The 26,778-nt window shown below is 61.2% G+C and overlaps 5 protein-coding genes across 23 annotated transcripts in view; 2 read left to right on the top strand and 3 right to left on the bottom strand.

Moving 5' to 3' along the window:
• The window catches only part of AXIN1 (axin 1), a 78,372-nt gene extending 74,306 nt beyond the window's left edge, over positions 1 to 4,066 (top strand). For 8 of the 14 annotated variants that reach the window (XM_023936491.2, XM_086854361.1, XM_086854363.1 and 5 more), the window contains exons 9-10: positions 2,969 to 3,139; positions 3,618 to 4,066. In XM_023936491.2, coding sequence (XP_023792259.1) covers positions 2,969 to 3,139; positions 3,618 to 3,744 — 298 coding nt within the window. In that variant the 3' untranslated portion in view covers positions 3,745 to 4,066. The remainder of the gene's footprint in view (positions 1 to 2,968; positions 3,140 to 3,617) is intronic. The other 6 variants (XM_086854368.1, XM_086854367.1, XM_086854366.1 and 3 more) reach the window with 1 other exon arrangement.
• Positions 4,067 to 5,861: 1,795 nt separating this feature from the next.
• On the bottom strand, positions 5,862 to 9,296 carry PDIA2 (protein disulfide isomerase family A member 2). The gene is made up of 11 exons (XM_086854510.1): positions 8,916 to 9,296; positions 8,344 to 8,550; positions 7,915 to 8,048; positions 7,706 to 7,843; positions 7,514 to 7,630; positions 7,311 to 7,436; positions 7,038 to 7,232; positions 6,588 to 6,708; positions 6,295 to 6,476; positions 6,132 to 6,215; positions 5,862 to 5,986 (listed from the first exon to the last, which is right to left on the bottom strand). Exons 1-11 carry the CDS (start codon positions 9,148 to 9,150, stop codon positions 5,906 to 5,908), a joined length of 1,620 nt encoding a protein of 539 aa, XP_086710636.1. The 5' UTR covers positions 9,151 to 9,296; the 3' UTR covers positions 5,862 to 5,905.
• A 99-nt stretch (positions 9,297 to 9,395) lies between these two features.
• On the bottom strand, positions 9,396 to 13,157 carry ARHGDIG (Rho GDP dissociation inhibitor gamma). Of its 3 annotated transcripts, none has more exons than XM_086854511.1 (6): positions 13,023 to 13,157; positions 11,766 to 12,038; positions 10,716 to 10,799; positions 10,557 to 10,633; positions 10,014 to 10,077; positions 9,396 to 9,924 (listed from the first exon to the last, which is right to left on the bottom strand). In XM_086854511.1, exons 1-6 carry the CDS (start codon positions 13,093 to 13,095, stop codon positions 9,725 to 9,727), a joined length of 771 nt encoding a protein of 256 aa, XP_086710637.1. In that variant the 5' UTR covers positions 13,096 to 13,157; the 3' UTR covers positions 9,396 to 9,724. The 3 variants fall into 3 exon arrangements, with proteins under 3 accessions (XP_086710637.1, XP_086710638.1, XP_086710639.1); XM_086854512.1 differs by having other exon boundaries at positions 11,766 to 11,951; positions 13,023 to 13,155; XM_086854513.1 differs by lacking the exon at positions 13,023 to 13,157 and having other exon boundaries at positions 11,766 to 12,347.
• Positions 13,158 to 14,259: 1,102 nt separating this feature from the next.
• RGS11 (regulator of G protein signaling 11) lies at positions 14,260 to 19,318 on the top strand. 2 transcript variants are annotated; one of them, XM_086854354.1, is made up of 17 exons: positions 14,260 to 14,365; positions 15,141 to 15,237; positions 15,523 to 15,573; positions 15,658 to 15,764; positions 15,867 to 15,918; positions 16,000 to 16,058; positions 16,234 to 16,310; positions 16,425 to 16,506; positions 16,633 to 16,701; positions 17,348 to 17,371; positions 17,455 to 17,516; positions 17,741 to 17,854; positions 17,966 to 18,081; positions 18,391 to 18,478; positions 18,583 to 18,721; positions 18,786 to 18,868; positions 18,943 to 19,318. In XM_086854354.1, exons 1-17 carry the CDS (start codon positions 14,306 to 14,308, stop codon positions 19,067 to 19,069), a joined length of 1,407 nt encoding a protein of 468 aa, XP_086710480.1. In that variant the 5' UTR covers positions 14,260 to 14,305; the 3' UTR covers positions 19,070 to 19,318. The 2 variants fall into 2 exon arrangements, with proteins under 2 accessions (XP_086710480.1, XP_086710479.1); XM_086854353.1 differs by having other exon boundaries at positions 17,342 to 17,371.
• Positions 19,319 to 20,471: 1,153 nt separating this feature from the next.
• Positions 20,472 to 26,778, bottom strand: part of FAM234A (family with sequence similarity 234 member A) — a 21,247-nt gene continuing 14,940 nt past the window's right edge. For all 3 annotated transcript variants that reach the window (XM_086854350.1, XM_086854351.1, XM_086854352.1), the window contains 6 exons: positions 26,276 to 26,414; positions 25,838 to 25,978; positions 25,396 to 25,474; positions 24,816 to 24,968; positions 23,936 to 24,038; positions 20,472 to 23,793 (listed from right to left, as the gene is read on the bottom strand). In XM_086854350.1, the coding sequence (XP_086710476.1) occupies positions 23,582 to 23,793; positions 23,936 to 24,038; positions 24,816 to 24,968; positions 25,396 to 25,474; positions 25,838 to 25,978; positions 26,276 to 26,414 (827 nt within the window). In that variant the 3' untranslated portion in view covers positions 20,472 to 23,581. The remainder of the gene's footprint in view (positions 23,794 to 23,935; positions 24,039 to 24,815; positions 24,969 to 25,395; positions 25,475 to 25,837; positions 25,979 to 26,275; positions 26,415 to 26,778) is intronic.

Raw genomic sequence — 26,778 nt, 5'->3', positions numbered from 1 at the left:
GGAGCAGAGCTGGTAGCTGGGACGCCCACTGAGGCAACATCTGCTGGGTGCATTTTGGGCTTTGCAAAGCTCTCCAGCCCCAGGGCTGAGCTGGAGCAAGCTGGACACCTCTGCATCACAGCAAGGTTGGATTGGTGCTGCAAGCCAGCCTTGGCTTCCCTGTCCCAGCATGGGTGGGATGCCCAGCTGCGGGTCAGGACTGGGCTGCAGATGCAGTGAGAGGGATGAGTGCTGCTGTTCCCCTGCTGGATGGTGTTTTGTGCTTGTGACAAGCACAGCAATGGGAGGTGCTCTCAGGAGGGGCAGGGCGTGGCACCTGGCAGTATTTCTGGGTCACACTGACACCCAGGAGATGGGTGCAGGTGGCAGATTTAATGAGGCAGGGCTCGGAGTCGGTGTGAGGGCCTTTATGTGCAAGCCAAGGTCTCAGGAGATCTCTTGGCAATGACAAAAGTGGAGACAGTTGAGTTGTTTCATTCTCCAGAGACGAGCTCTTAGAAAATTACATTTTCAGTGATTCCATATTCATCAGCTCTGCTTCAGCCTGCTGGAGGTCTATGGCTGCAGTTTGTGGGGGGTGTGAGTTCTGCTGACAGAATTAAAGCAACAGGAAAATTTTCTCGTGGTACATTGCTGATAAAAGGAAGACTGGGGAAAATGTGGGCCCTGTCTGAGAGGAAATGGGAGAGCTGGGTACCTGGGGCATGCAGGAGGCTGAGGTACTCAATGGCTTTTTTGCTTTGGTCTTCACCACTGAGTGCTCCAACCACAGCACTTGAGTCACAGACAAAGGCAGGACTGGGACAAAAAAGAACCACCTGCAGTAGGAGAAGATGAGGTTTGGGACCGGAAAGTGCACAGGTCCATGGGACCTGATGAAATCCATCCCACAGGGCCTGAGGGCACTGGTGGATGAAATGTCTCAGCCACTATCTATCATATTTGAGAAGTCATGGCCATCTGGAAAAGTTCCCACTGTCTGGAAAAGGGAAAGCATACCCCCCATTTTCAAAAAGGGAAAAAAGGGAGGTTTAGGAAACTAAAGGCCAGTCAGTCTCCCCTCTTTGCCTGTCAAGATCATTTTTGGGCATCCCTTCAGGCATCATTTTCAGGGCACATCTCACTGGAGCCAGGCTGAGTACCTTCAGGGATGGCCTTTCAGGTGTGAAGTGCACGGCAGGAGGAAGGACGCTCCCAGCCACTGGCACAGTCCCCCTCTTGCTTCTGCCACAGCAGAGCTCAGGGATGTCCTGTCCTCTCCATCTCCCCAGGCAAAGGAGAGCAGCAGCCCTGAGGAAGCAGCTCTGCTCCTGCTCCAGGCTCGTCACCGTGTCCCCAGGTCCCCAGACACACAGCAGCCCTCTCTTAGTCGTGACTTGTCTCTAGCAGGATTAAGAGAAGCTTAGGGATTTTGAGGTTTTCCAAACCCCTTCAATTAACTTCTGGCCCACAAGATTCACAGAATTTGCCTGAATTTATGACCCATTTTTCCTTTAAATGCCTCATATTTTTTTTTCCAAGGATGACTCAATTCCTTAATGTTTTTCTAGCTAAAGGGCATCCTGTATTTTGATACAGGGATGGGAGAGGCTCTGAGAGCTCTGCTGGCACCAGGAGCAGACCCTTGCCTCTCAGAATGCTGCATCTTCTCCAGAGCTCTCCCAGGCAGAGCAGGCACCCAGAGGATTGTTCAGCTGAACTTTAGACCTCTCCTGCCTGTAGGAAGAGGTGCAAAGGCTGTGTCTGGTGTTGGTTTGCAGTGCCAGTGTTTATGTGGGCACACCATGAAAAGGTGCTCTGCCCGCCAGCCACTGTTTAAAGGTTAAGGTCAGAGTCATTTCCAAAACTGCGATTACCTCATGTGCTTGGCAGATTCAAAGGTTTTTACAGCAACTTTCCAGTCATGTAAATACAAAATCATCTTTTCTTTATCCACTGTGCTTTTAAAATAATTTTTTTTAAAGCTGCCAAATGTGTTTTATGTGACTTTGAAAAGGAAGGCTGCCTCTGGCTCAGACCACGCATGCCAAGGTACCAATTTGTGTAGGCTGCTCCAATGTTTGTGCAGCGTTTTCGGTACCCCAGATGAAAGGCTCTGCAGAAGGGCAAAGTACCCTGAGCTGAATTATTGTTGCTTTTGTCTATCTCTGAAAATGGGGTGAGGGCTGAGCTGACAGTTTCAGTCTGGTGATGGCACCACATAGCTGAACCTGGTGTGTGGACTGGAAGCAAAGATCAGACCAGTATTCTGAGATCTGGGAAAGCACAGGAGGTGTAAAAGTCACTGAGGTTTTAGGGGTGGCAGCTGCCTTGGTGCCCTGCATGGACAGGACAGGCAGCAGAGGCTCCAGGACATGCTGTGCTGGGAGCTCCATCCCCTCAGACCTCCACGTACTCTGGGAGAGGTGCCCGGGGGAGCTGTGGGGTGCAGGAACAACCTGCCTGCAGATGTGGGCCACTGGAAAGTCTTGCTGGGCTCTTCTGGCCACGGTGGCAATAATCCCAAGCAGTCTGGGCAGAGCCTGCATGATCATGCCCTGTGGGATGGTGCTCCAGCCCTGTGTGCTGGTGTGCACCAGGAGCATGGGGAGATGGTGATGGTGGTGACCTGGCTCTGCTGCCTTGGCCTGGGGTGCTCTGCCAGTAACTCCTCAAACCATGCTGTGAGGAAGGCTGTGCCCTCTCAAAGCCTGGAGACAGCACAAAGAGGCTGAGTTAGAACCTGCACCCTCCTTGTAGCTGTGTCCTGGCCTCATTCAGCCTTTCCAAATGCCCCTTGACCAATCTGGGTGTGTGTCTGCATGCCGGGAGAGCTGCTGGTGGGAGCAGGAGATGCTCAGGGGCCACGCCGCGTTTCCACCAGCCCATCTGCGGAGCCCTGACCAGCCCCGAGCCCTGCCAGGTAGCCAGCTCGGTGGTTCTGAGCCCGTGGGCTGGCACTGAGCAGGTCCCTTGTGTCTCTGCACAGCAGGTTGAAGCCCCAGAAGAGGCCGGGCAGCGGCGCGTCGCAGCCCTGCGAGAACATCGTGGTCGCGTATTACTTCTGCGGGGAGCCCATCCCCTACCGCACCCTCGTCAAGGGGCGCGTGGTGACGCTGGGACAGTTCAAGGAGCTGCTGACCAAGAAAGGGAACTACAGGTAAGGGCTGCTCCCCGCCTGTAGGGAGCGGCCAGCAGCTGTTGGTGAGCCCTGGCAGATGCCACTGCCAGGACACAGCGGCGTTGCCTCCATGCAGGGGAGGGTTGGTGGAGGTGGGTCAGGAGGGTTTCCTCAGGGCGTGCTGTGGTGGGGATGTGGCAGCATGGCCAGGCTGGTGAAGAGGCAGGTTAGCAGGGGTGAGGAAGATGGGGTTTTGTAGCAGAAATGTCCTGCATCGTGGTTTGCAATCCCAACAGGAGCTGCTGAGCTGCCCTGCAGGTTCCTGGGCAGGCACAGTCAGTGATGCTGTGGGGAGTGTGGCCTCAGTTCCCTCCGTGTCTGGGGCAGCAGCTTCCTGTGCTCCCTGAGCTCAGAGCCATGGAAGGGCTGCACCCAGGTTTGGGGATCATGGTGCCCTGTGACCATTCACCTGGTTTTTTTTCCCCATCTCCCCCCTCCACATTTCTGGTTTTTTCAGGTATTACTTCAAGAAAGTGAGCGATGAGTTTGACTGTGGTGTGGTCTTTGAGGAGGTGCGGGAGGACGACACCATCCTGCCCATCTTCGAAGAAAAGATCATTGGGAAGGTGGAGAAGATTGATTAGGCTCCAGGACTGTGAAGGACTCTGGGACCGGAGGAGAAGGCCTGGGGCGGACGCTGGCGGTGCTGCCACCACGGGCACCAGGCAAGCCCAGGGCAGAGGGCGGCAGCTCCGCTTTCCAGCACGGATCTGGGCAAGCTCCAGGATGCCGGTGGATGCCCTTTCACCCCACAAACCTGCCAGTGGGAGCCTGGGCTCCCTCTCCATACCGAATATAAGTGTAATGTAGCATTGTACAGTGCATTAGAAAGTGTAATATGACCTTGTTTACTAAAGCTGCATATTTTTGATATATTGTAATAAAAGGAAAATATTTCCAATGTCACAGTGCTCTTATGTAAATGTAAAACATACAGGTACTGCAGAACTCACCCAAAGTGTACAGCCATCCGTCAGACTCCAGCTGCTCCGCACTTTCCCGGCACCCTGCCCCGTTTTCCTGGCATGGATGGCTCTGGAGCGCTAGGGGGTACAGCTGCCCTCACCCCACCAGCCTGGAAGGGGTGACCCTGCTCCAAAGGGGCTGTGAAGATCATTGAGTCATTTGGAAGGAGTCATCTGTGGCCTCCTTGGCTGGCTCAGCTGCTGGACATGGTAGGATGGGTGTTTTTTCTCCTCCTGAGCTTCCTTGCGACCGAGTAAATCCCCGAGGGATAGAAGGTTCAGTGCCTGTCGGGGCTGAGGGCTTCCCACAGAGCCAGGGTGGCAGGTTGGGTGCTGGCATCCCACAGCCTGCACATTCCTGTGTGTCCCCTGTGTCCCCGTGGAGATTGGGAACCTCCCAGGAAGGTGCTGCAGTTCTGCAGAGGGCTGGCTCCTGTGTGCCTGGTGCAGACATGCCCAGACTCATGACTCCTGCATCTTCTGTCAGCTTCTGTGTCTCAGGGGAGGCAGCAGGAGGGCACTGCACCAGGAGGGGCGTTGATGCCAGTTTGTGGCTCATGCAGGGCCAGCAGGCAGCCCTGGGAAGCCTCCTGGGCTTACTCGGCCACAAGGAAGCTGGAGCTGTGCCGGTGCTCCCCCCATCCTGCTCTCAGCCAGCCCAGGCCCTGCTGCTCCAGCACAGCCACGGCTCTCTGCCAGCTCCTTTGGTGAGCCCTTGCCCACCCACAGAAACGGGGGTGGCCCCAAAGCCCAGGGGATCCCCAGTGGTGCTGGCCCTGCTCAGAGCCATCCCCAGCCCCAGCAGTGGTGGAGCTGCCGGGAGCCCATGGCACCGCGCCGGGATCGGCTCCGCCTGTTGTACATGTCACCCAGTGCCTTTAAAACACCGTTCTGGACTTGCCCAATACACTTTGTGAAGTCCAGCAAAATTGCAAATGTTTTCAGCCCGGGAACAGTGTTACAAGGGCTTTTGCTCCTTGTTTTTTGAAGTTCTGATGGTGGTGTGTCTGGTGAGGTTGTTGGCGTGCCCGGGATTTCCGTCTCCCCCTTTTTTTTTCGGGGGGTCCCTGTAAATATGTACAGCGGCCGTGCAGCCCCGGCATTTCCTCTGCATTCTCATGTGCTGACTTGTACAATGATCTTTTCAAAGGTACTTGGATAAAATTAAATAAAACCCCACATCCCACTGCCTGCTGCTTTTTTTCCTTCCCCGTGGAGCAGACCCAGGCCCTTAGCAGCCTCCTGGGGTGGACAGAGGATGGGGCAGGTCTGGCAAAGGGTCTGGGCACACGGCAGAGTTGGGGCTGCTCTGGGCTCCCTGGAGGGGTGGCCAAGCACGTCCTGGCCCCAGGGGACCAACATGTTGCCCCAGAAGGAATGGCTCAGCAGAGAGGGGACAGCTGCCAGACAGTTGCTGGAGTTGCCGGAGGCTACGAGCCAGGCTGCTGTGCCTGTAGAACCCCGTGTTGCCTGCCTTGGCTGGGACAGCAGCTCCTGGGGATCCCCTGGGTCTGGTATGGACAAAGGAGAGACCCCAGCTAATCCCCCATCACCTGAACCCCACCAGTGCAGCACGAGGGCCAGCATGGAGAGCTCCTTGGCCACCTGGTGCCGTTGCAGGGTTGCCAGGATGAGTGCTATGGCACAGCTGCCCCAGGGGGACGGAGGCCCTGCTGTGTTCCCAAGACAGGTGGGTGCTCCCAGCACATGGAGACAGACACAGAGCAGAGCCCACATTGTTTCCAGGTGTTTTATAGCACACGCCTGAGTAGGACAGGGCTCACAACTCATCCCGGGATTCATCTGTCCTCGGTGCACTCGGATCCTCCTTGCCTGTGCTGTTTCCAGGGGTCCTGGTCACCTGGAGAAGGCAGCAGTGAGGCTTGGATGGACACACACTCCCTGCCTGACCCTGTCCCTCTCCCCATCCTGCAGGATCGATCCCCTCACCCAGCAGGGCCTGGGGACAGCCCTGGGCAGGGGAGCTGTCCCCTGACCTCACTCACCGGAGGCTCCTCAGGCAGTGTCCCCCCATTTTCCAGGAATTTGGAGAAGGTCTCCACATCTCGGGTGCTCTTGTACTCAATCATCTGGAACCATGGGAGCAGAGGGTGCTGAGGGTGCCACCATCCCCCAGGTGCTGGTGACCCCACAAGTGCCCACACCAACCTTCCTGCCCGGCCCTGCGGGGAAGTAGTGCAGGGTGGGGAAGCCGTGGATGGTGATGTTCTCCAGCTCGTTGGCTGTGGAGTCCATCTCGGCGATGACGATGTCCTCGCGGTCCTTGTAGCGCTCGGCCAGCTCCTCCCAGGCGGCCGCCATGGCCTGGCAGTGGGGGCACCACGGCGCGTCTGTGGGGCGAGGGCATTGACAGGGGGTCTGTGACAGGGCTGGGGATGTCCTGGAGGGGCTGAGCCCCATGGCAGAGCTCAGGGAGGGCCATGGGTGGTCCTGGCACTTACAGAACTTGACAAAGACGTTCTTGGTCTCGTCAAATGCCACCTGCTCAAAGGTCTTCCCCACCAGGACTTTAACGGGCCGCGTGTCCCAGTCCTCAGGGGGCTCCGCACTCAGCAGGCGAGGCTGTGGGGACAGTCAGGACAGTCACAGCCTGACTGAGCAGTTCCAGAGGCCCGTGGGGCAAGGGGTATGTTCCTCTGCTGCCTTTTGGACCACATCTTCCCCTCTGCTGCTTCCCCCTATCCCAGCTCTGTGTGTCTCCATGCCAGCAGTCTCCTGCCTCCCTTGCCCGTAACAAATCCCCCGATCCTCAAGCCTGGCAGCAGGAGTATCAGTGGACAGGTCCTGGTGCTCACCACACAAGCGTCATCCTTGGGATTCTGAGCCAACAGCCCACCCCAGCACAGGGCAGAATCCATCAGTGCTGGCTGGCACCGTGCTGCACCCCTCACCTTCACCTTGCCGTCCAGCACCGCCTGGATGAAGGTGCGAATGGCCGAATCCGAGAAGTTGTCCTGCTCCATCTGGTACTTGCGATTGTTCTCCATCTTCACCAGGCGCAGGGTGGGGGCGTCAGCAGCGGTCATGCCGAAGAAGGGCAGGACGTCGGCGCCGTGCCCGGTTACATCCACCACCACAAAGAGCACCTGGGCAGGGAATGGGGGACATTGAGGCTGGGGAATCCCAGAGCCACCCTCCATGTCCCTGCCATGGGGCCACCTCACCTCACCCCGGAAGCCACTGGCAGCTGCCCTGAAGCCATCCCGCAGCGACAGCTGCTCGGGTGAGGACTTGTTGAGGAAGAGCAGCATGTGATGGGGGATCTTTGCACCAAAGATCTCGCTGGATGTCTGGGGAGGAGGAGGAGGATGAGGGCAGGGCAGCCATGGCCCTCACAGACAGTGGCAGGGCTGGGGATGGGCTGTACCTCCTTGGTGAACTCCATCACCAGCTGCAGGCTGTGGACGCGGAGCAGCCGGGTGAGCTCGGCCGTGTCCAGCCCCCGTGCAGGGTCCACAGGGAAGTTTGTCTGTCTCTCATCAAACTGCCAGGGCAGGGGCCTGTGAGGGCTGAGGGGAGGACAGGATGGCTCCCCCCCACTCCCCTGCCACCCCCTCACCTTCTTAAACAGGCAGACGGTGTCAGCTGACAGCCCGTACTCCTGGAAGAGCTCAGCTGCCTCTGCCACGCCGAATGTCATGTCCACCGTGTCAGCAGCCACCTCGAGGAACACCTGGGCTGCCTCACCCCCCAGGTCCTGCACAGCCACCTGTCAGCACCACAGCCACAGCCACAGCCATGGTCCGGCCCCGACCCTTCCCAGCCCACCTTGAAGAAGCCAATGACCACCAAGTCCTGGGAGTCGATGAAGGCGGCGGTGGTGTCGGTGTCCTGCAGCAGTGTGGCGCTGGGGCCAGCCCGGCGCTGCATCCAGCGCACGATGCCCTGGCTGTCCATGCGGCCTGCCACACAGATGTCACCTGACATCCCCTCTCCAGGCTGCCACCCCTCTCCAGGCTGCCACCCCTCCCTGTGCCACCAACTCAGCCACCTGCCAGCAGCACTGCCCACCATCATCACCTCATACATCCCACTCTCACCTGTCCATTGTCACCGGGACGTTGCCACCCCTCTCACCGTCACCACCCTGCGACCCCCACAAGGACAGTGCCAGCCTCGACCATCAGCCCCTGCCACCCGTCCCAGCCCCACGGCAGTGTCCCCTCGATGGTGCCGGGGGCAGTGCCGCAGCCCTACCGGTGTATGCCAGGGGGTGGGTGCGGTTGCCATCACGGAAGAGCTTGAGCGTGGGGTAGGAGGTGACGCCAAACTCAGTGGCCAGGGCTGTCTGTGCCACGGCATCCACCTTGCCCAGCCGGGCTGGGCTGGACTCGTTCCTCAGCTCGGTGGCTGCCTGGGCAAAGGCGGGAGCCAGCCGCTGGCAGTGCCCGCACCACGGCGCGTCTGTGGGTGAGGGACAGCACTGGTAAAGGGGACAGGTGTGGGGACAGCCCAGTGGCTGTGTGAGCCCACTGGGCCCCAGCTTATGCCCTTCCCACACCCACACCCTGTCCTGTGTCCCACTGCCGTGCTACGCACCCCTCACACCGTGCTCTGCCTGTGTCCCTGCTCCGTGTGTCTGTCCCCATCCCGTGCCCTGCCACATGGCCTGTGCTCTCCCCGCTCTGTCCCACAGCCTTGCCCCTGCCCACCCCACCACCCTCCCTCCTGTGCTGTGTCCACGTACGTGTGTTCTGCCCGCACTCAGCCAATATTCCCTACCCCACCCTGCCCCTGCCCACGGCGCTGCCCGCACTGGGGGCACTCACAGAACTCCACCAGCAGCAGCTGGTGCTCACTCAGGGCACGGGCAAAGTTGTGCTCATGGAGCACCAGGACATTGTCCTCTTCCTTGATCTCATCTGAGAGCACTTCATCCTCTTTCTTCTCCTTTTCCTCCTCTTCTATCACCTCTTCATCCTTATCCTGGCCCCCCAAAGCCGGGCCCAGCCAGGCCAGCGACAGCACCAGCAGCCAGAGCAGCCGGGACCCGCAGCCGCGCATGGTGCCGGCGCTGGAGGTGTTGTCCAGGGAGGAGGACGAAGATAAGGGACCTGGGGGCGGGTTGTGCCGGTGCCCTGGGGCTCGTGGCCCTCCGCTACTGGCTGCCCCGATAAGGCAGCGGGAGCAGGTGCCTCTTTTCCAGGCGCTGCAGGGAGACCCGGCCCCGCCAGCGGGATGGGGACACGGCCGGGGGGGGACAGGGAGCGGGGGGACAGGCACGGGCGGTGGGGGCACAGACACACCAGTAAGAGACCAGTCTGTAGGGTTTAATGGCGATGGAAGAGCGCAGCCTGCGACCGGGCGGGCACCGGACACGGCACCACCACGGCAGGGTCACAGCCCCGGCCCCAGCGATGGGGACGCCGTGAGGACCAGGCGGGCGTCGATATTTAAAAAAAAACAGCAATTAAAAATAACTTTGGTTGCGAAGACCACGACCACGGGCTCTCACTCGCTAAGGGACCCCGCTCAACCCTTGACGCGATTGGGGCAAGCGCGGCGGTGCCGGCGAGGGGTCCCGGGATGGCGGCACCGCGCCCCGAGCTGCCGGGGGGAGCCGGGGTGCGGGGCGGGCTCAGTCCTCCCAAGCCTTCTTTATGCAGAGGCCCCACTCCCAGGAGAGGTGCTCCGTCTTGTCATCGTCGGTGACGAGGGAGCGGACGCGGTAGGAGCCCCGTGCCAGCCATCCCCGCGGCGCCTCCTCCGCCGGCGTCACCACCTCGTACTCCTCGGCCCGCGGCGCGTAGCTGCCCACCATGAAAACATCGCGGTCCACTGGGCGAGGAGGGGACAGGAGGGACGGGTGAGCGGGGCCAGGAGAGCCCGGGGCCCCCCAGCCCCCCCCAGCCCCCAGCCCCACTCACCCGGCCGGCCCCGGCGGTAGGTGAGGTGCAGGCACCGCAGCCCGCAGACGATCTCCCTGTTCACCTGCGGGGACACGGCAGGGGGGACTTGGGGAGTGCCCCGTGCCACGGGGACCCCTGGCATCCACCTCTTCCACCCCTTGTCAGAATTCAGCACCATCAGAGGTGGCAGGGATCCCCCTCAGGAGGGGAAGGGATCTCTAGGAAGCCCTGGGACAGCCAGCATTGCTGGGATCTCCGGGAGAAGCGAGGATTCTGCTGTGGCAGTCACGCTGGGGACAGCAAGGACCCCCAGGGTGGCACGGGCTGGGGAACTCAGGGTGGGCAGAGACTCAGAGGGGCACAGACCCCAGGGCTAAAGGGTGGAAGCAGATATCCCAAGGCAGGGAGCCTGGGGCAGGCAGGGACACATGGGTGGCAAGAGGGACCCTGTGGGGCAGGGCCCCAGGGTAACAAGGACCCCTTGGGGTAGGGACCCCGAGGGTTGAGGGCAGCAGGGCCATGCCCAGCCGGTGGGCACAGGGCACCACACGCTCCCCTCACCTTGAAGGACACCTTCACCCTGTAGTCCACCCCTTCCTTCAGCACAAAGGCCCGGCCTCTCAGCTCCTCCAGGTCTCCTGCACAGGCAGATGGTCCATCAGCCTGGTACCCCTTCCTCCTCCTCCTCCTCCTCGTCCCTTAGGTGTCCCCAGGGCTCACCTGTCAGGTCCATGGTGATGGGCCCCGGTGCCTGCTCGCACATCAGTGTCAGTTTTGTCACCTGCACGTTGGGCACGCTGGCATCTAGGGACAAGCAGCAGGGCCCAGACCTTACCCACCATGCCCAGTCCACCATCACCTCCATCCCAGCGAGCCAAGGGGCTGCCCATGGCCCTGCAATGGCAGGAAAGGCCACAGTGCCCGTGGTGGGGGTGTTAGAGCAAGGGAGTGCCAGGCAGCCAGGCAGGGCACAGGAGAGCAGGGGCATCTCAGGTCACCCCATCACTGGCATCGGTGTCTTTTGGGGTAAGATCACATTTAAAGGACCCAGACACGGGTATTTCCCAGGGTGTGCCATTCCCTGCTCAGGAGCAGAACAAGGGGAAGCAGAGGAGGAGGATGCAGCACGGGCAGCCAAAGCATCCCTTGAGGTGTGCACTGGTCTCCTTCACGCCACCAGCCCAAGCTGCACGCCCCCAGCTTTCACCCATACCACGGTGCACCCCTCAGGCACCCCACTGCTCTGCAAACCCCTCCTCTCCCCGCCAGTGTGCACCTTCCCCGATGCATTCATGGCTGGACACTGAGGTGCTGGGCCCGTGGAGCACCCCAGGGACCCTCAGTGCAGACCAGACCAGCCTGGGGGGCTGCTGAGGGGGCCGTGGGGAGTGGGGGGCACCGTCTGGTCACCGGCAGCCGTGCTACCCCCGTGTGCCTCCCCCCGTCCCCGCCGTTCGCTCCTCTCCGTCATCCCCATGAATTCCCCGGTTCCCTGTAGCCGTTCCTATGGAAACTGCGGCGGTGATCCCGTAACCACGGCAACTGGGGTCCCCGGGCACCGGCACTCTGTCGGCAGGGAATGCCGGGCTCTCTGCGCGGGTGGGGGGCTCAGGCAACACCCAGGGGCGATTCCAGCCGGGATGTGCTGTGCCCTCCCTGCCGGGGATGCCCCACGGGACGCCCGAGCTCCCTGCGCCCGCTGAGGCTGCATCCCCGGCCGGGCTGCCGAGGTGCCGCGGAGCCCAAACCCCACTGCAGCCCCAGCCTTACCCACGGCAGCAGGGATGGCACCCAGCAGCGCCTGCTTGTACTTCCGCAGGCTCTCATCCCCTGGGTCCAGCTCCTGGATCTCCTGCAGGCTCTTCTTCTCCGGCGTCTTGTACGCCAGGGCCACGTCGGCATCCTCCTCCTCCTCCTCCAGCGATAGCGTCACCCCCTCCTTGTCAGCCATGATGTCTGCGGGGGACAGGCGGTGGCAGCCCCGGGGACACCCCGGGGGACACCCCCCGACACCAAGGCACTGGTGGGCAGGGGGTGGCTGGGCTGTGGAATAGGAAATCCCCGTGGGGAGACCAAGCTGCTCCCCTGCTCGGAGCCGTGGGAAGGCTGCCAGGCTCGGTGTCCCCGGGGCCTGGTGGCACAGCTGAGACCAGAGGTGTTGCCGCCGGCTGCATTTCCGCACGGTCATGGAGCAAGGCGAGCCGGTGCCTAGGCGGTGTGCTCGGTCTGGGGGGCGTTTGCAGACCCCTCCAGCCCCCAGGGCCCCTTCGTGTCACCCGGAGAAGTCCTTGGAACTGTCCTGCTGCCCCTTCCAACCCCGCTGGGAAACCTCCAGCCCCATCTGCCACCCCAAATTCAAACCACCAGCAGCTGCAGGGCAAAAAGGCATCACTGGGACGGTGGTTCTGGTGGCTCTGGTGCTGCCAGACTGCTGGGGGCCACAAGGGTGGCTGATGTCCCCACAGTCCCTGACTCTCCCTGCCCACTGCATCACCCCCCACTCCTGTGGCCGTAAGCACTGAGCTCCCCAAAGCCCCTGGAACTCCATCGCTGGGGACATGCTGGGAACACAGCATGGGACAGAGAACACTGCCTCCGCTCAGCCCCGGGGCCCCAGGGCCAAAAATGTGGGGCCGCAGGGCCCGGATGGGGGTCCCCAGGGCAGCGGCAGCGACGGGGACACAGCAGTGGCCCTGCTGCCCCTCTGGGGCCCGTACCAGGGCCCTGCCCCTCGGCTGTCACGGAGCATGCGGGCACTCCCAGCCCGGGGATGCACCAGGGCAGCGTGGCATGCACCGGGGGCCACAGGCTGCGAGGTGGCAGGGGGACAGCGGGGGTGTCCCCCGTGGGACGCTCCAGTTCCCCCGGGCCCGGGGTGATGCTCACTCACGGATGCACCGGCTGCCCGGGGGATGCTCACCTGTTGGGGGCTCGCCCAACAGTGATGATGAGCGATGCTCGCCCTCCCTCCCCGGGGCAATGCCCCCCGCCACCCCCGGCCGCTGCCCCCCGGCCGCCGCCGCTCACCTCGGTAGCACAGCGCCAGCCAGAGCAGCTCCAGCAGCTGCCCGCCGGCCTCGCACACGTCCAGGCCGAGCATGGCCGGGCCGTGCCGGGCCCGCCGCCCCCGGGGCCGGGCGGGGCGGCCGCTGGCGGGGCCCGGGGCGCGGCTCTGCCGGTGCCGGCGGCTCCTCCCGCCCGGTGCCGCCGCGCTCGGCGGTGCCGGCTGCTCCCCGCGCTTCCCGCTGCGCTTCCCGGCGCTGCCCGGCGCGGCCCGGCGGGGCGGCGGCGGCTCCCGCAGACGCGGCGGCTCCGCTGCCCGCCCCCGCCCGCCCCCGCCCCTCGGCGGCTCCAGCCCCGCCGCTCGTGGGCGGCGAGACTGCAGTGAGCTCATCGCCGGGCGCACCCGCCCCGCGCTGCCCGCACCCCGCCAGCCTCCTGCCTGTACCCTCAGTGCACTGCCCGCATCCCGCGAGCATCCTCTCCGTACCCTCAGTGCACTGCCCGCATCCCGCGAGCATCCTCTCCGTACCCTCAGGGCACTGCCCGCATCCCGGGAGCATCCTCTCCGTACCCTCAGGGCACTGCCCGCATCCCGCGAGCATCCTCTCCGTACCCTCAGGGCACTGCCCGCATCCCGGGAGCATCCTGCCCGTACCCTCAGTGCACTGCCCGCATCCCGGGAGCATCCTGCCTGTACCCTCAGGGCACTGCCCGCATCCCGGGAGCATCCTCTCCGTACCCTCAGGGCACTGCCCGCATCCCGCGAGCCTCCTGCCTGTACCCTCAGTGCACTGCCTGCATCCCGGGAGCATCCTGCCCGTACCTCAGTGCGCTGCCCGCGCCATGGCCGCGCTGCCCGCATCCTGGCGAGCTCCGTGCTCACAGTGCCCGCACCGTGACTGCGCTGCCCGCGGCCCCGCACGCTGCCAGCGCATCGTCCACCCTGCCCGTATCCCCCGAGCATCCTTCCTGCATCCTCAGAGCACTGCCCGCACCCTGCCCGCACCCTGCCCGCACCGCCATCCAGCAGCCACAGAGCTGTGTCCCCCCTCTCCCGGGCACCGGGACAGCCGGGGCACACCCCGGTCCCGGGATGTTGGGGCGGGGGGGGCCGGGGGGTGCTGGGTGTTGCCGGGGACCCCACGGGCAGGGGGCACATTGACCCCAGGGGTCGGGGCCGGGCTTTGGGGCAGCCGGTGGAGACGGCGGCAGCCGCGGGAGGGGCAGCGGGGGGGGCAGCGGGGCGGGACCGGGCGGGGCCGGGGCGGGTTCGGGCGGAGAGGCTCGGCGAGGGGCGCGCACCCGCGATGACCATCGGCGGCCCCCGCGGCCGGCACCCCCGCCTGCAGATGCCCTGCCTGCGCAAGGTGAGCGACACCGGCACCGGCAGCCGCTCCGCGGGGAGGGGGCACCGCGCCGGGGCCGGGCACGGCGGAAACCGGGCACCGCCAACGTGGGGAGCGGGCAACCGGTGTTGGGACTGTGGGGATCTGGCACGGACATCGTGGGGAGGGCGTACCGGGGGCACCGGGCAGCGGCACCGTGTGGAGCGGGGACGGGACGCTGGGACCGTGGGGACCAGACGCTGACACTGCCCTGGGTTACTCGGGCGTCGGAGGCGCGGGCGTGGGATCGCCGGGGACCGGGGACCAGCACCACCCAGAGAACGCGGGACAGCGGGCACCACCCCGGTCCCGGAGTCGCCACGAAGCACCGGGAATCGCCCCACCAGGGAATACCCGGGGGCAGCGCCCCAGAGCTGCGTGTTCTGCTCCCCCACACCGGGCTGGGGTGCTGCCACAGCCTCGGCAGAGCTCACTCCCCAAAACCGGGGTTCTCCGGGCCAGGGATGCCCGAAGGATGAGTGTTTGCAGCTCCAGCATCACATGCTCGTCCAGCTGCTGGGTGCCTCGGTCAGGCTGTGGCGTGCCAGGCTGTCCCTGGGCTGGGCACGAGGTGTCCTGGGGCACTGCGGGGCTCCAGGCTGTCCCCAGGATGTGCAGGGGTGTCCCTGTCGGGTTGCGGGGACCCAGGCTGTGTGCAGGTCCCAGGGTGCCCGGGGTCACAGTGAGGGGAGCCGGGCTGTGTCCGGGCCCGCTGCCGCCGTCGCGGGGCTGGGCACAGCGGTTCCTTGCCCGGCAGATGGAGCGGATGATCGTCAGCATGCAGGACCCCGACATGGGCATCAAGATGAGGAACCAGCGCTTGCTCATCACCGTCATCCCCCACGCTATGACAGGTGGGTCCCCGCCATGGGGTCCCCCGCGAGGCGGGTGGGGAAGGAGTGTGGGAGCCCCCCGGGTGTCCCCAGCCCTGCAGCAGCTCCTGTCCCCGCACCCCGGGTGCTCAGAGCTGCAGCTGCGATCAATTATGCATCGGCTGCGAGGGGCGGGCGCTCGCACGTCCTTGGCAGGGCCCCGGTCACCCTGAGTGACCCCTGGCGCTGCCACCAGGTGCCCCAGCCGAGAACCCCCCTTGTCGAGACCCCCCTATTGCACCTCAATAACACAGCCTCTGTCCCCAGGCAACGACATCGTGGAGTGGCTCATCCAGAAGTACGGCATCTCCGAGGAGGGTGAGTGCCCCGGCACAGGCAGCTGGCACCGGGGGGCGAGCGGGGCTGCCGAGCCTCCCCGCAGCCCCCAATCCCATTCCGCAGAGTCGCTGCACCTCGGCAACCTCATCGTGAAGCACGGCTACATCTACCCCCTCAAGGACCCGCGCAGCCTGGTGCTGCGGGCGGACGAGTCGCCCTATCGCTTCCAGGTACGGCCGCACCGGGCACGGCACAGCCCAAACGCCGGGGCTGTCCCGGCTGGGCACCGCGGCACCCCACGGCAGGTGCCTCAGCCGCTTCCTCCCCCACAGACCCCCTATTTCTGGACCAGCACCAAGTGGCCGGCCACGGAGCTGGACTACGGTGGGTGCCGCCGTGCCGCTGGCACCAACACGGGCTGCGAGCCCTTCCCAGCCCCGCTGAGCGCCGCCGCCTCTCTTGCAGCCATTTACCTGGCCAAGAAGAACATCCGCAAGCAGGGCGATCTGATCGAGCACGAGAAGGTGAGCGGTGCCCTCCTCACCCCTTTGATGGGTTGGGGGAGTCTCGGCTCGCCCAGGAGCGGGGTCTCACCCGTGGCGGGGGGCACCGGCTCTCCTGTGCTGGAGGGGCAGCAGGACCCGGGGCCAGGCGAGGGGACAAGTGCCGCACCGTCCGTGCCTACCTGTCGCTCCCCAGGATAACTACAACCTCCTGCACAAGCGGATCAACCACACTTGGGACTTCGTGGTGATGCAGGCACGGGAGCAGCTCCGGTGAGTGCGGGCACGGCCGGCACCGCTGCGGCCCGGGGAGCGGCCGGGATGGAGCAGCCCTGGGTGCCGGGCAGGCAGGGTGCCAGCACCTCCCCGCTGCCTCTGCACGGCCAGGGCAGCCAAGCAGCGGCGCAAGGGCGACCGCATCGTCATCGACTGCCAGGAACAGGCGTACTGGCTCGTCAACCGGCCCCCGGTGAGCGCGGGCTGGGGGGGCGGGCTGGAGGGGGCAGCCCTGGCACCACCCACGGCCCCGGCCTGGGCAGCGGGGCTGGGGGCGCAGGGGGTCCCCCCGGTCTCCAGCATGATGCTCTGGTTGCAGCCAGGAGCCCCTAACGTGCTGGAGCAGGGTCCCGAGCGCAGGAACTGCCACACCACCCGTGTCCAGCTGGTGAGTGGGGATGTCCAGGCAGCCCTGGCGCTGCCAGCGGGCACAGGGCACACCCGGTGCCTGCGCCGGCGTGTAGAGCTGCCCCGGTGGGTGCCCACCCATCTCACCCCAGCCTGTGCCCACATTTTGGGGTGAGGGGTGAGCCCCAGCTCTGCTGACATCCGTGTGTCCCCCCACTCCATGCATGGCGAGTCCGTGTGTCTGTCCTTGTACCCACCACCCCTCTGTGCCAGCACCTCTAATCCCTGCAGGGCAGCTGTGCTGCAGGGAGCCCTGGCAGCACTCACCAAGCCCTCCCTTGTGTTGTGACCCCACTAATGCTGCCCCAGCACCCCCAGGCTGTCCTCACTAACCACCCACTTTCTCTTCTCTGCGCCCTGTGCCGTGTCCTCTGCCCACGTAAGTGTCACTAACCTAGGGCTGGTGTCACACCGGGGTGTGGAGGGGGGGAGGCCACGGTTCATTCCACAGGCTGCGCTGGCTGAGCCAGGAGGGCTGGGGGAATGAGGCTGGGGGTCACGGGGATGGGCTACAGAGTCCCAGGGTGGGGGAATGGGTGCCTGGATTGTCCAGGGTGGTGGTGGCAGGGGAATGTCCCGGCCCCACCGTGCCCTCACCCAGCCCTGTGCGTCTCTTGCAGACCAAGAACATGGATTACTACAAGCGAGAGGTGAGTGGGGAAAGGGGTGGGGGCAGCTCTTGGGGGACATGAGCTGCCAGGCACCCCAACATCTCCCCTGCGCCTGGCCCCAGATCGAGTACTGCAGGAAGGCCATGGCCAGGACCAGGGTGAAGTCTTCCATCTGCCTTGAGGGGTGAGTGACAGCCGCTGCCCCAGCCAAGGGCTGGGTCCCTGGTGGGGTGACAGGGCCACCCACATCCCAGCAGCTGGTGCTGGCACCGCTGCACCATGTCCCTCAGCAGAGAGTGGAGCTGAGGCTCTGCACAGCTTGGGCACATCCCCACCGTGTCCCCATCATGTCCCCACGGTGGCCGGGGGTCGGTGGCCCTGGTGTCCTCCAGCCACCACTCCTGGCAGGTACATCAAGTTCAACGAGCAGTATGTGCCCCACGACCCCATCATGTCCGGCTGCCTGCCCAGCAACCCCTGGATCACGGACGACACCACGTACTGGGCCATGAATGCCCCCACGTAAGTGCCCCAGGCCCCCCACAGCTCCAACCCGCAGGACAGGGTTGTGGGGTCTGTGGGGTCAGACAAGCTGCCATGGGCTGCCAGCCCCAGTGCCGCTGTCACCCACAGAGTGACGACCCCCACGAAACTGCGTGTGGAGCGCTGGGGCTTCAACTTCAGTGAGCTCATCAACGACCCCCTGGGCCGGGCACAGCTCCTCGAATTCCTCAAGAAGGAGTTCAGTGGTGAGCAGCCCCAGCCCCAAAACACTGCTGTGTCTTGGCAGCCCAGACCCACCACTGTGACCCAGCACTGCCAAACCCACCATGTCCCAGGGGTGCCTAATCCACTGTCCAATCCCAACACCACCAAAGCAACCCATTACCGTGTCCTGGCTCTCCTCAGCCCTCCAGCACATCCCAGTACCTCCCAGCTAATCTGCCCCAGTTTCCCTGGTTCCACTGTCCCAGCTGGCTCTGTGCCCATGAGGGGGTTGCCCACGAGGGGTGCCCAGTGCCATGTCCCCATTGCCAGCACCATGTCCCCCTCCCCAGCTGAGAACCTGAGCTTCTGGGAGGCGTGTGAGGAGCTGCGCTACGGGGAGCAGTCCCGCATCGCCGAGATCGTGGACTCCATCTACCAGTGAGTGCTGGTGGGATCAGGATGGAGGTTTTGGGGACGCTCAGGCCATCACGGTGCCCTGTCCCGGGGCAGGGCCGGGCTCACCGCTGTCTGTGACTCCCCAGGCAGTTCCTGGCTCCCGGGGCCACGCGCTGGGTGAACATCGACAGCAAAACGATGGAGCGAACACTGGAGGGCATCAAGACGCCCCATCGCTACGTGATGGACGATGCCCAGATGCACATCTACATGCTGATGAAGAAGGTGGGTGAGGGCGGGGCTGGGCAGTGCGGGGCTGGGCAGGATCCTGACGTCCCTGCTCGCCCAGGACTCCTACCCACGGTTCCTCAAGTCGGACCTCTACAAGAACCTCCTGGCCGAGGCCATCATTCCCCCGGAGACCAAGAAGCGGTGAGGGCAGGAGCCGTCCCCTGGGGCCCACCTGGGGTGGTTCCCCGCCGCTTCTGACCCCGTTCTGCCCGCAGGGTCTTCCCCTTCATGCGCAAACAGCGGCACTCCAGCCCCAGCCCGGCGCTGCTGCTGCCCGCGGGCGATGCCGAGGAGAGGAGCAGGAGCCCTTCCACTGCAGCCGTCCCCGAGGAGGAGAGCTGAGAGCCGCAGCCTAACCCCTAACCCTGACCCAGCACACCCAGCCCCGCCGCAGGACCCTGCCGGCAGTAGCACTGGAGGACAGAAGCCATATTCCCCCCGGGGAGCTCCGGAGCCAGGCTGACCCCGCCGCAGCCCCCGCTCACATCCCCACACCCTCCCGCCCCTCGGGGAGGCCGCACCCAGCCGGCCTGGTGCGGGGTCACCCCCTCCTCCCACCCGGCACGACACAGTAAAACCCCCGTGGGGAAACACTGAGGCTCCCGTGGTTTTTGGGGAGCGGGGCCAGGGCGGCACTGGCAGGGTGGGAGGTGCACAAAGTGCTGCCCACTTCTCCAGGCTGGAAGCGATGTCCTCCCGCGCCTGCAGCAGCCAGCAAGGGTGCAGAGCCCGGGAGGGGACCTGCCCCCCCAAACGTGTGCCCATGGCACAGCCATCACCCACAGACGTGCTTGCTCCCAGGGGCAGCACCAGCCTGGCACGGCTGAGCTGGCACAGCAGGCATCACCCGTGTGCCACCTACACCCCAGGGGGACAGAAAGGCCCCTGGAGTGGGGCTGGAGTGACGCAGCCCTGTGGGCTGGCAGGGCACCAGGAGCAGGGCTGGCAGCTGAGCCACTGTCCCTGCCCAGGGATTGTTAATCTGAGCAGAGGCTGGGGATCGCACGGCAGGATTATTCCCCTGCTGCAGAGGATTATCGCTGGTGGTTACATAAAGGAGAGGGGGGCTGATGCCCAGCAGTGCTCAGCCCTGGAGCCCAGCCTGCTCCACACGTACCCAACACAGCAGAGCTGGGGACAGCTCCAGCCCCAGATGGACCAAGGGGCGCCATCCTGGATCCTGGCTAACAAACACCGAGGATGGCATCCTTCCCTGCCACAGAGCCTGGCACGGAGCAAGGGGCATTCTCAGCTCTGTGCTGGGGCAGACAGAGGGCCCTGGGGCAGGGGAAGCTGCTGGAGCCTCGGTCACAGGATGGAGCTTGGGCCCTCGGTGCTGGCAGCCAGCGGGCAGTGACAGATGGTCCCGCGCTCCAGGAGACAGCGCCTGCCACGCGTCTCCCTCCGGCTTGATCCAAATCCAAACCCCAGCATGAGATTTTCGTGCTGATGGACTGCAGAGGGTATCTGGGGTGTAAAACCAGGTCACAGAGCCCCAGGTGGGGGGCAGGGACGGGGTGGCCCAGCCTGGTTATCTAACTCCAGCCTCTCTCCACACTCTCCCTTCTCCCTTTTCCTGCCCCATCACCTGCCCGCAGCAGGACAGGGCAGCAGGCAGCACCTCAGCCATCAAAGCACCACCAGGATTCCTGGATCCCTCCCAAGAATGGACATTCCCCCGTGAGGGGATCACGCAAAAAATCCCAAAGTCTTGTGTTACCTCCAGTACCAAAGCAGGGCACCATTTACAAACAATGCAAAAGAGGGTTTATTGAAACCATTCCGGTTAGAGCAAGTCCTGCACGGCACAATTTGCAATAAGTTAAAGAACCAAACCAAACAGTCTCAGTGTTAAAAACCACACTAACACAGAACACAGTGATATAGCCATTGCCACCCAGCTGAGTTATTGAATCAAGGCACAAAGTCATTCATTAAATACTGCAAAAAAACAATTACACAGGAAATAAGCTGGAAAACAGACTGGTTTTGTTAAGAAGGTGCTGGTTTGGCACTGATGCGTTTAATTGAGCTGCCACGGTGAAATCTGCATTTCCAAACTGTCCAGAAACATTACTGGACAACTTAAAGCCAGAAAAGCTCCCCAAAGCTGAAAATCCAGCTCTCCTCAAGGAACATTCAGTGTGCCTATGGGAAGGTCAAGTCTGAGTAGGGATCTGAGGAGGGAGAGTGCGGTGAGAATACAGCCCAGGCACCTTGCTCCCAGCCAGGGGAATCTCAGCAGCAAACAATCCACATCCAGCACTCAGGCTGGACTACAGTGCAAGCCTGGGGGTCCCCTGCCCTGTGCCCTGCCCCAGCTGGCTGAAGGGCAGCCTCAATCCAGCCCTCTTACAGCTGCAACACTGGCACAGAGACCCGGGGGGCTGTCGGGCCTAAGGTGCTGAGCAAAGAGGAAACCCAAGCTGGGGGACACAGCTGGGGAGCCTCCCTGCACTGCTGACCTCTCTCAGAAAACAGCTGGGAAGAGAGGCAGAGGGGCAGGCCCACCACTTTGATCCCAGGGTGCTTTGAAGGGTGTGGAGCACTCTGCAAAGAGCATCCCTGGCTCCCTGCACGGCCAGGACACCCCAGGACTGGCTGCCTGGACTGCCTGGGATATGGCCATGGGGCAGAGGGACATAGGGCACCCTTTAGGTAGCCACTGGGCAGCTGGAAGCAGCTCCCTGTGCTGTCAGCCTGGGAGGGCTGGGGCTGTGGAATGAGCTCCTGACAGCAGCTGCCCAGTGGCACATTCGGGCTCAGCAGTGGCTGAAGGAAGAGCTGATGCCTGATGCTGCACATTCCCATCCTACAGTGTTTCTGCACATCCCCCAAATTCAGACTCAGCAAGGGAGGGAGGCACTGGCCAAACCCCCTCCAGCACTCGAGGTTATTTTTAGGCCTATTTTTATTTTCAGGACTGAGCAGCTGGTTCAAACTGTTTGTCTTGGGCTGCAATGCAAGATGTAACCAAAAGTATGTATTCTATTACCACCTGTTAAAACCAGGTGGGGCAGTGTTCTTTATCTCTTCTACAACCCATCCTCCCTCCAGGGGGATATCTCCTGTTCATGGGCCATTCATTCTCACTGCAGGACTGATAAAATTCCACCATCCCATCGTGAGATGCTGCACACAGGGGAGGAGCCAAGCATTCCTACCTGGATATAATTGGAGCCTTTTAACACCACAGCAGCCTTTCTCCACTGGATTTCCAGAGGAGAGAGCAGACCCATCTACACCTCCAGACCTTCAGAGGAAAACTACGCCATTCTATGGGATCATTGTTTCAACAGAACCACATTTGTCCCTCCAGGACGACTGCAGCCACCATTTAACTGGATTGCTACCAACACCCTGACCAACAGGGTGTCAGGTTGTATTCTGACTCTGTCAGTGGGTTGTTTTTTCTTGGTTTTCTTTTCTTGTACTACTGCATTTTTATTTTAATTTCTTTAGTAAAGAACTGTTATTCCCATTCCTATATCTTTGCCTGAAAGCACCTTGATTTCAAGATTATAATAATTTGGAGTGGGGGGAGGTTTGTATTTTTATTTATTTCAAGGGAGGTTTCTGCCTTAGCAGACACCTGTCTTTTTCAAACCAAGACACTGTTTTCAAGGCTCTGCACCTCGTTTCTACAGCCTGCATTGGCACCCATCAGGACAGGGCAGAGCAAACACCTCACAGTGTTACATGAATCTCCAGGAGAAACACGTCATACCCACACAGCAGCCTGGGCCATCCCCTTGGGATACCAGGCTGGGCAGAGAGAATAGTGCTCGAGGATCCTCACCCAGCACCTCCTCAATTCCAAGGGCAGGGAGGCAGCACAGAGCTCCTGCCCACCTCCTGGCAGCAGGGACAGTGCTTGGAGAAGGCTCCTCAGCAGCTGCAAGGCTGAATGAGCAGGGTGCTGGCACTGCCACTTGGGTACAGGGCTTCCCAGAGCAGCAATTCCAGCTCCCAGAAAAGGTTAAAGTGCAATTCTACTCAAGCCAGATCCTCTGGTTCCTTAAATCTGGAGAGGTGGTGGTGGTACCTCCAGAGAGCAGCCAGCCTGAGCTCAGGGGGGGATCTCTCACCACCTATAAGCAGACTGAGGGGAGGAAGGAACATTGATGGATGAGGTGAGAGGATGAGCTCCCACCAACACTGCACAGCCTGCCTGGGAAGGAAGCAGCAGAGGACACAGGTAATCTGGTGACTGTGAAGTGGGACACGTGGGGCTGTTCATGGGAGAAAAAGCCATTTGCTAAGTAGAATGACACTTTAACCTGTGCTTTGCTGGCCCAAGTGACACCAGACACACCACAGCCATGGCTGGGGTCACCACACACCTCCCACCACTACTGAGGCAGGCCCAAATCCAGGAGAGGGTAATTGCATATCAACCTGCAGCCAAGCACCTCTCCCCAGCCAGGAGAGCTGACTCAGAAGGGAAATCTAACACCACACAGCCAACTCCATTTCTCAGACATCCAACACCACTTCTCAGACATCCCAGAAATCATCAACTCCGGCATCTCAGCAAGTACATGTTTTCCTCCAGACACACTCCTGAGTCAGCACAGTTCTGTGGGCACAGAGGGAGGGAGGGGAAAGCCCTCCTCCCTGAGCTGATGACACTTCAGTGGTGGCCAAGCACTGAAGTCCCAGCAGCTCTGAGGACGGATGCTCTGGCAGCTGCCCCCACAGCCTGGGGGTCCCTAGACACTGGGGGCGCTTCCCTGCCAGCCACACTTTGGTCTGTGGATCAAGAAAGGCAGCTTCCCATCGGAATCCAGGCTCTGGGCTTGTTGAGAGCACGGCTGCAGAGCAGAGACAGCCTCTTCTCACTCCTCGGCAAGTTCAATCTCGGCTCTGGAATCGCATCCTGTAGAGGCGGTCCCGGATGTACTGCTCGTTGTCCCCGTCCATGTGGCGCAGCCAGATCACCTTGCTGACCAAGACATCCTCCTTCAGCTTCCTCTTCATCAGGGACACCAGGCCTGGCCCCTTGCCAGGCTGGGGGCCCCGCAGCAGCACGTAGCAGGCGTGATGGCTCCGCTCGAACAGCGCCGCTGCAACACGGAGCACATGGAAATCCAACCTAAGCCTTCTGTGCCTGGACTGGCCACCAGACCCAACACCACCCACGGGGACCAGGAGGGACCAGAGTCCTCCTGCAGCCCCTCGCTGGAGGGCTGGGAGGAGAGGACTCACCAGTGAACGCAATGATCTGGTCTGTGCTGTCACGGAGCTCCAACAGGACGTGAGTGTAGGAAGGATGGAAAAGGTACAGCTTCGAGAGAGGAGCTCTGTGTCTCTGCAACCAACAGGACATATCAGGACACACACTCACACATTATCCCAGAGACAACACCAGCACCAGGCTCAGCTACTGCTCACGCTCCACAGGATACACCCAGCCAGACACTTGTCAGCCCAGCTCATCCTGACCGATGCCATTAAGACTAGTGCTGGGATTTTGGTTACTGCTCTCCTTCCCACCCCGAGCTTCCTGCAAATAGCTGGCCTGTCTGCTGCAGGCAGGGGACAGATTTTTGCCTCAGGGCTGGCAGAGTGAGCAAGGAAAGTGGAGGAAGCTCAGCTGGTGCTTCAGCAGCCTCTGAGACACAAACTGTCACCAGTGCTGCCTGCCACTGCCCCAAGGGCTCTGCAAGCAGCTGAGCTGTGCACTGAGGCTGCCAGAGGCTGCCTGGGGCACAGAGAGGATATTCATGTAGCCACAGAGAGCACTGCATGCAATGCTGCCATGGGAGGCTCCCAGGGAAACAGCAGCAGCTCCAGAGGCAGCAGGCCAGAAGCCTCACAGCTCACCTACAGTGCCACACCAAGGCAGGGCAGTGACTTTGCTCACAGAGCCACCAAGTTTCTGAGGCTCAGGCTGAAAATGACAAAAGCTGCCAGCGCCACCACCTCCTGCAGGGACACAGCACATGGAACCCACACCCAGTGTATGAGGCTGCAGTGTCAGTGGCACTGAGAGATGGGAATATCAACACTGTGAGAAGGGGGTAACTCCACCCAATTCTGGCACAAAGCCTGGAGAAGAAAAGCAGCCCTCAGCAGCAGCACTCACTGTCTCATTGCCTGGCTGCTGGTAGTCTCCCCACAAGAGGAAGGCAGAGCGGTGATCCGCGGTGGGAAGCGTGGCTGGGCCAGGGCCCTCTGCTCCTGAGTTCAGCTCCAGCTCCCACTGGACTGCTCCAGATTCACTCTCAACAATCATAACCTAGCAGGGAAGAAGGAAAAGGAACTCATGACAAAGGCATCTAACAAGCCATGAGGGAGAAGTCAGGTCAGCTGTCTTTCCTCACACTGTCTATGGGAACAAGTATGTGACACATGGGAAGATGAGGAAATACTTGAAGCAGAGCATCACAGAGCTGTGAGACCTGCAGTTGGTCACATTAGAGTAAAATCACAAGTTCTGCAGCTACTTCAAGGGGTTCAAAGTTCTGTCATTGAAGCCTCTTGCTGAGAAGAGAATTAAAGTGCCTGAGCTGGCTTCAATAACCTGTTGAAAGAGATCCTTTCAGAGCTTAAAGCTTCCTAAAATCAGCCAGAGGGAACACATCCCACCAACTGTCCTTGAATCAATTCCTGCTTGAGCTGTGACATACTGAGAAATGGGAAGTTAAAAGGAAGATATTTCAAACCTTCTTCCTGTTGGGTCCAATTTCACTCTCCAGGACAATACTGTGGACATCAGGTTTGTAGTAACCAGACAGTGGCTCCCTGAGGGAGAGAAAGAGCAGGGACAGATCTGAACCCACCCTCATGGCTGGGCAAACTTTGCTTTCCCAGCTGCCTCTCTATCCTCCCACAAATGCTCTGGTAAGAGACTTGACTGCCACAACATTGGGTTGGCCTGGTACCACCCCAAATCTGAGCCCAGCCACATCACAGCAGGCATGAGGAATCAAAGCTCTGAGCTCCTCCATCCTGAAGCAGCTCCCAGCACTTGAGGAGGACACAACACAATAAACAAGATCAAGGTATGACCCAGGAAAAAAAAATAATAAAAAACTGCATCTGTCAGGACGCTGCTGTTGCTGGGAACCTGGAAATGCCACATCTAGCCCACACTGAGAACATTACCTCAAAGCATGGGACACATTGAGGGTCCACACAGTGCGGAGATCTTTTGTGTTGATCAGTGTAGCCATCTCTGAGTCCACCACCAAGATGCTGTCCTGTGAGTGCTCAGGAACTTCTGCCAGGTAGTGAATGTCTCTAAATCTGAACAAGGACAGAGAAATTATTAAGCTTTTTAGACCGTGGGTGGTTTTACTGTGAGGTTTGGAGTTCTCTCCCTGCACAGTAAATCCGAATAGGAAACTCCAACATGCTTTCTCTGCTTTCCTGTGAACCCCGGATGAAGCCATCAACACCAACCCTTTTCCTGAGCTTTGCTCCTAAGTCCAAAAGCCACATAGCCAGGAGAGAACAGAGTCCCACCAGGTCATCCTGTCAGGAACACCAGCACCCTCCATTCCATCACACACCATTCCATTCCTCCAAGACATAACCTCACACCTGGGAAGGGATGCACGGTGTGTGGTATGGTCAATGTGCTTCTCCCAGTGAGGATCTGGCTGGAAGTTGGGAAGCTTAACTTCCATCCCAAGTGCTGCACTGCACAGATCTTGCAGGGAATATGCATACAGAGAGCTCTCTGTACAAAAAGAAAAAAAAAATTAAAAAGCAAGAATGAGAGAGATAAGTTATCTTGCCCTTGCTCTGAACTCTATGATTTTCCAGATCTGTCAGATCAACTATATTTTTAGGGCTTGCATCATAGAGTTGTAGTGGTATTTTGAGACTCAAGCCTGCTATTGAATGCTTTTAACATTTTATCTGTTCATAATCCAAGTGTTCCACAGTAATCATTTGCTATAAATGACTGCCTAATCCTTACATGCTTGACATTTGTTAAATAAAATCACTACAGTACGTAACAAACTGCAGTTTAAACAGAAGCTCCCCCCCTCTCTTGGCCCTGAACAGCTCTTTGACTAGGTGAAAACTCCACACAGCTT

This window comes from Cyanistes caeruleus, chromosome 17 (genome assembly GCF_971803275.1).
Source record: "Cyanistes caeruleus chromosome 17, bCyaCae1.hap1.1, whole genome shotgun sequence".
Classification (NCBI taxonomy): domain Eukaryota; kingdom Metazoa; phylum Chordata; class Aves; order Passeriformes; family Paridae; genus Cyanistes; species Cyanistes caeruleus.
This window is presented reverse-complemented; position numbering and strand designations above follow the sequence as displayed.

Bases quoted from the DNA above. Each gene is read 5' to 3' on its own strand.
- PDIA2 (XM_086854510.1), bottom strand. From the start codon at position 9,150: ATGCGCGGCTGCGGGTCCCGGCTGCTCTGGCTGCTGGTGCTGTCGCTG. The intron at 8,049-8,343 runs GTAGGGCTGCGG...TCTGTGTGGCAG, and splicing joins CCACCCCCTGGCATACACCG to GCCGCATGGACAGCCAGGGC. The intron at 6,216-6,294 runs GTTGGTGTGGGC...CCATGGTTCCAG, and splicing joins CCGCAGGGCCGGGCAGGAAG to ATGATTGAGTACAAGAGCAC.
- ARHGDIG (XM_086854513.1), bottom strand. From the start codon at position 12,183: ATGACCGTGCGGAAATGCAGCCGGCGGCAACACCTCTGGTCTCAGCTG. The intron at 10,078-10,556 runs GTGAGGGGAGCG...GTGTCCCCGCAG, and splicing joins GGGTGAAGGTGTCCTTCAAG to GTGAACAGGGAGATCGTCTG. The intron at 9,925-10,013 runs GTGAGTGGGGCT...CTCCTCGCCCAG, and splicing joins CTACCGCCGGGGCCGGCCGG to TGGACCGCGATGTTTTCATG.
- RGS11 (XM_086854353.1), top strand. From the start codon at position 14,306: ATGACCATCGGCGGCCCCCGCGGCCGGCACCCCCGCCTGCAGATGCCC. The intron at 15,238-15,522 runs GTGGGTCCCCGC...CTCTGTCCCCAG, and splicing joins CATCCCCCACGCTATGACAG to GCAACGACATCGTGGAGTGG. The intron at 18,722-18,785 runs GTGGGTGAGGGC...CTGCTCGCCCAG, and splicing joins TCTACATGCTGATGAAGAAG to GACTCCTACCCACGGTTCCT.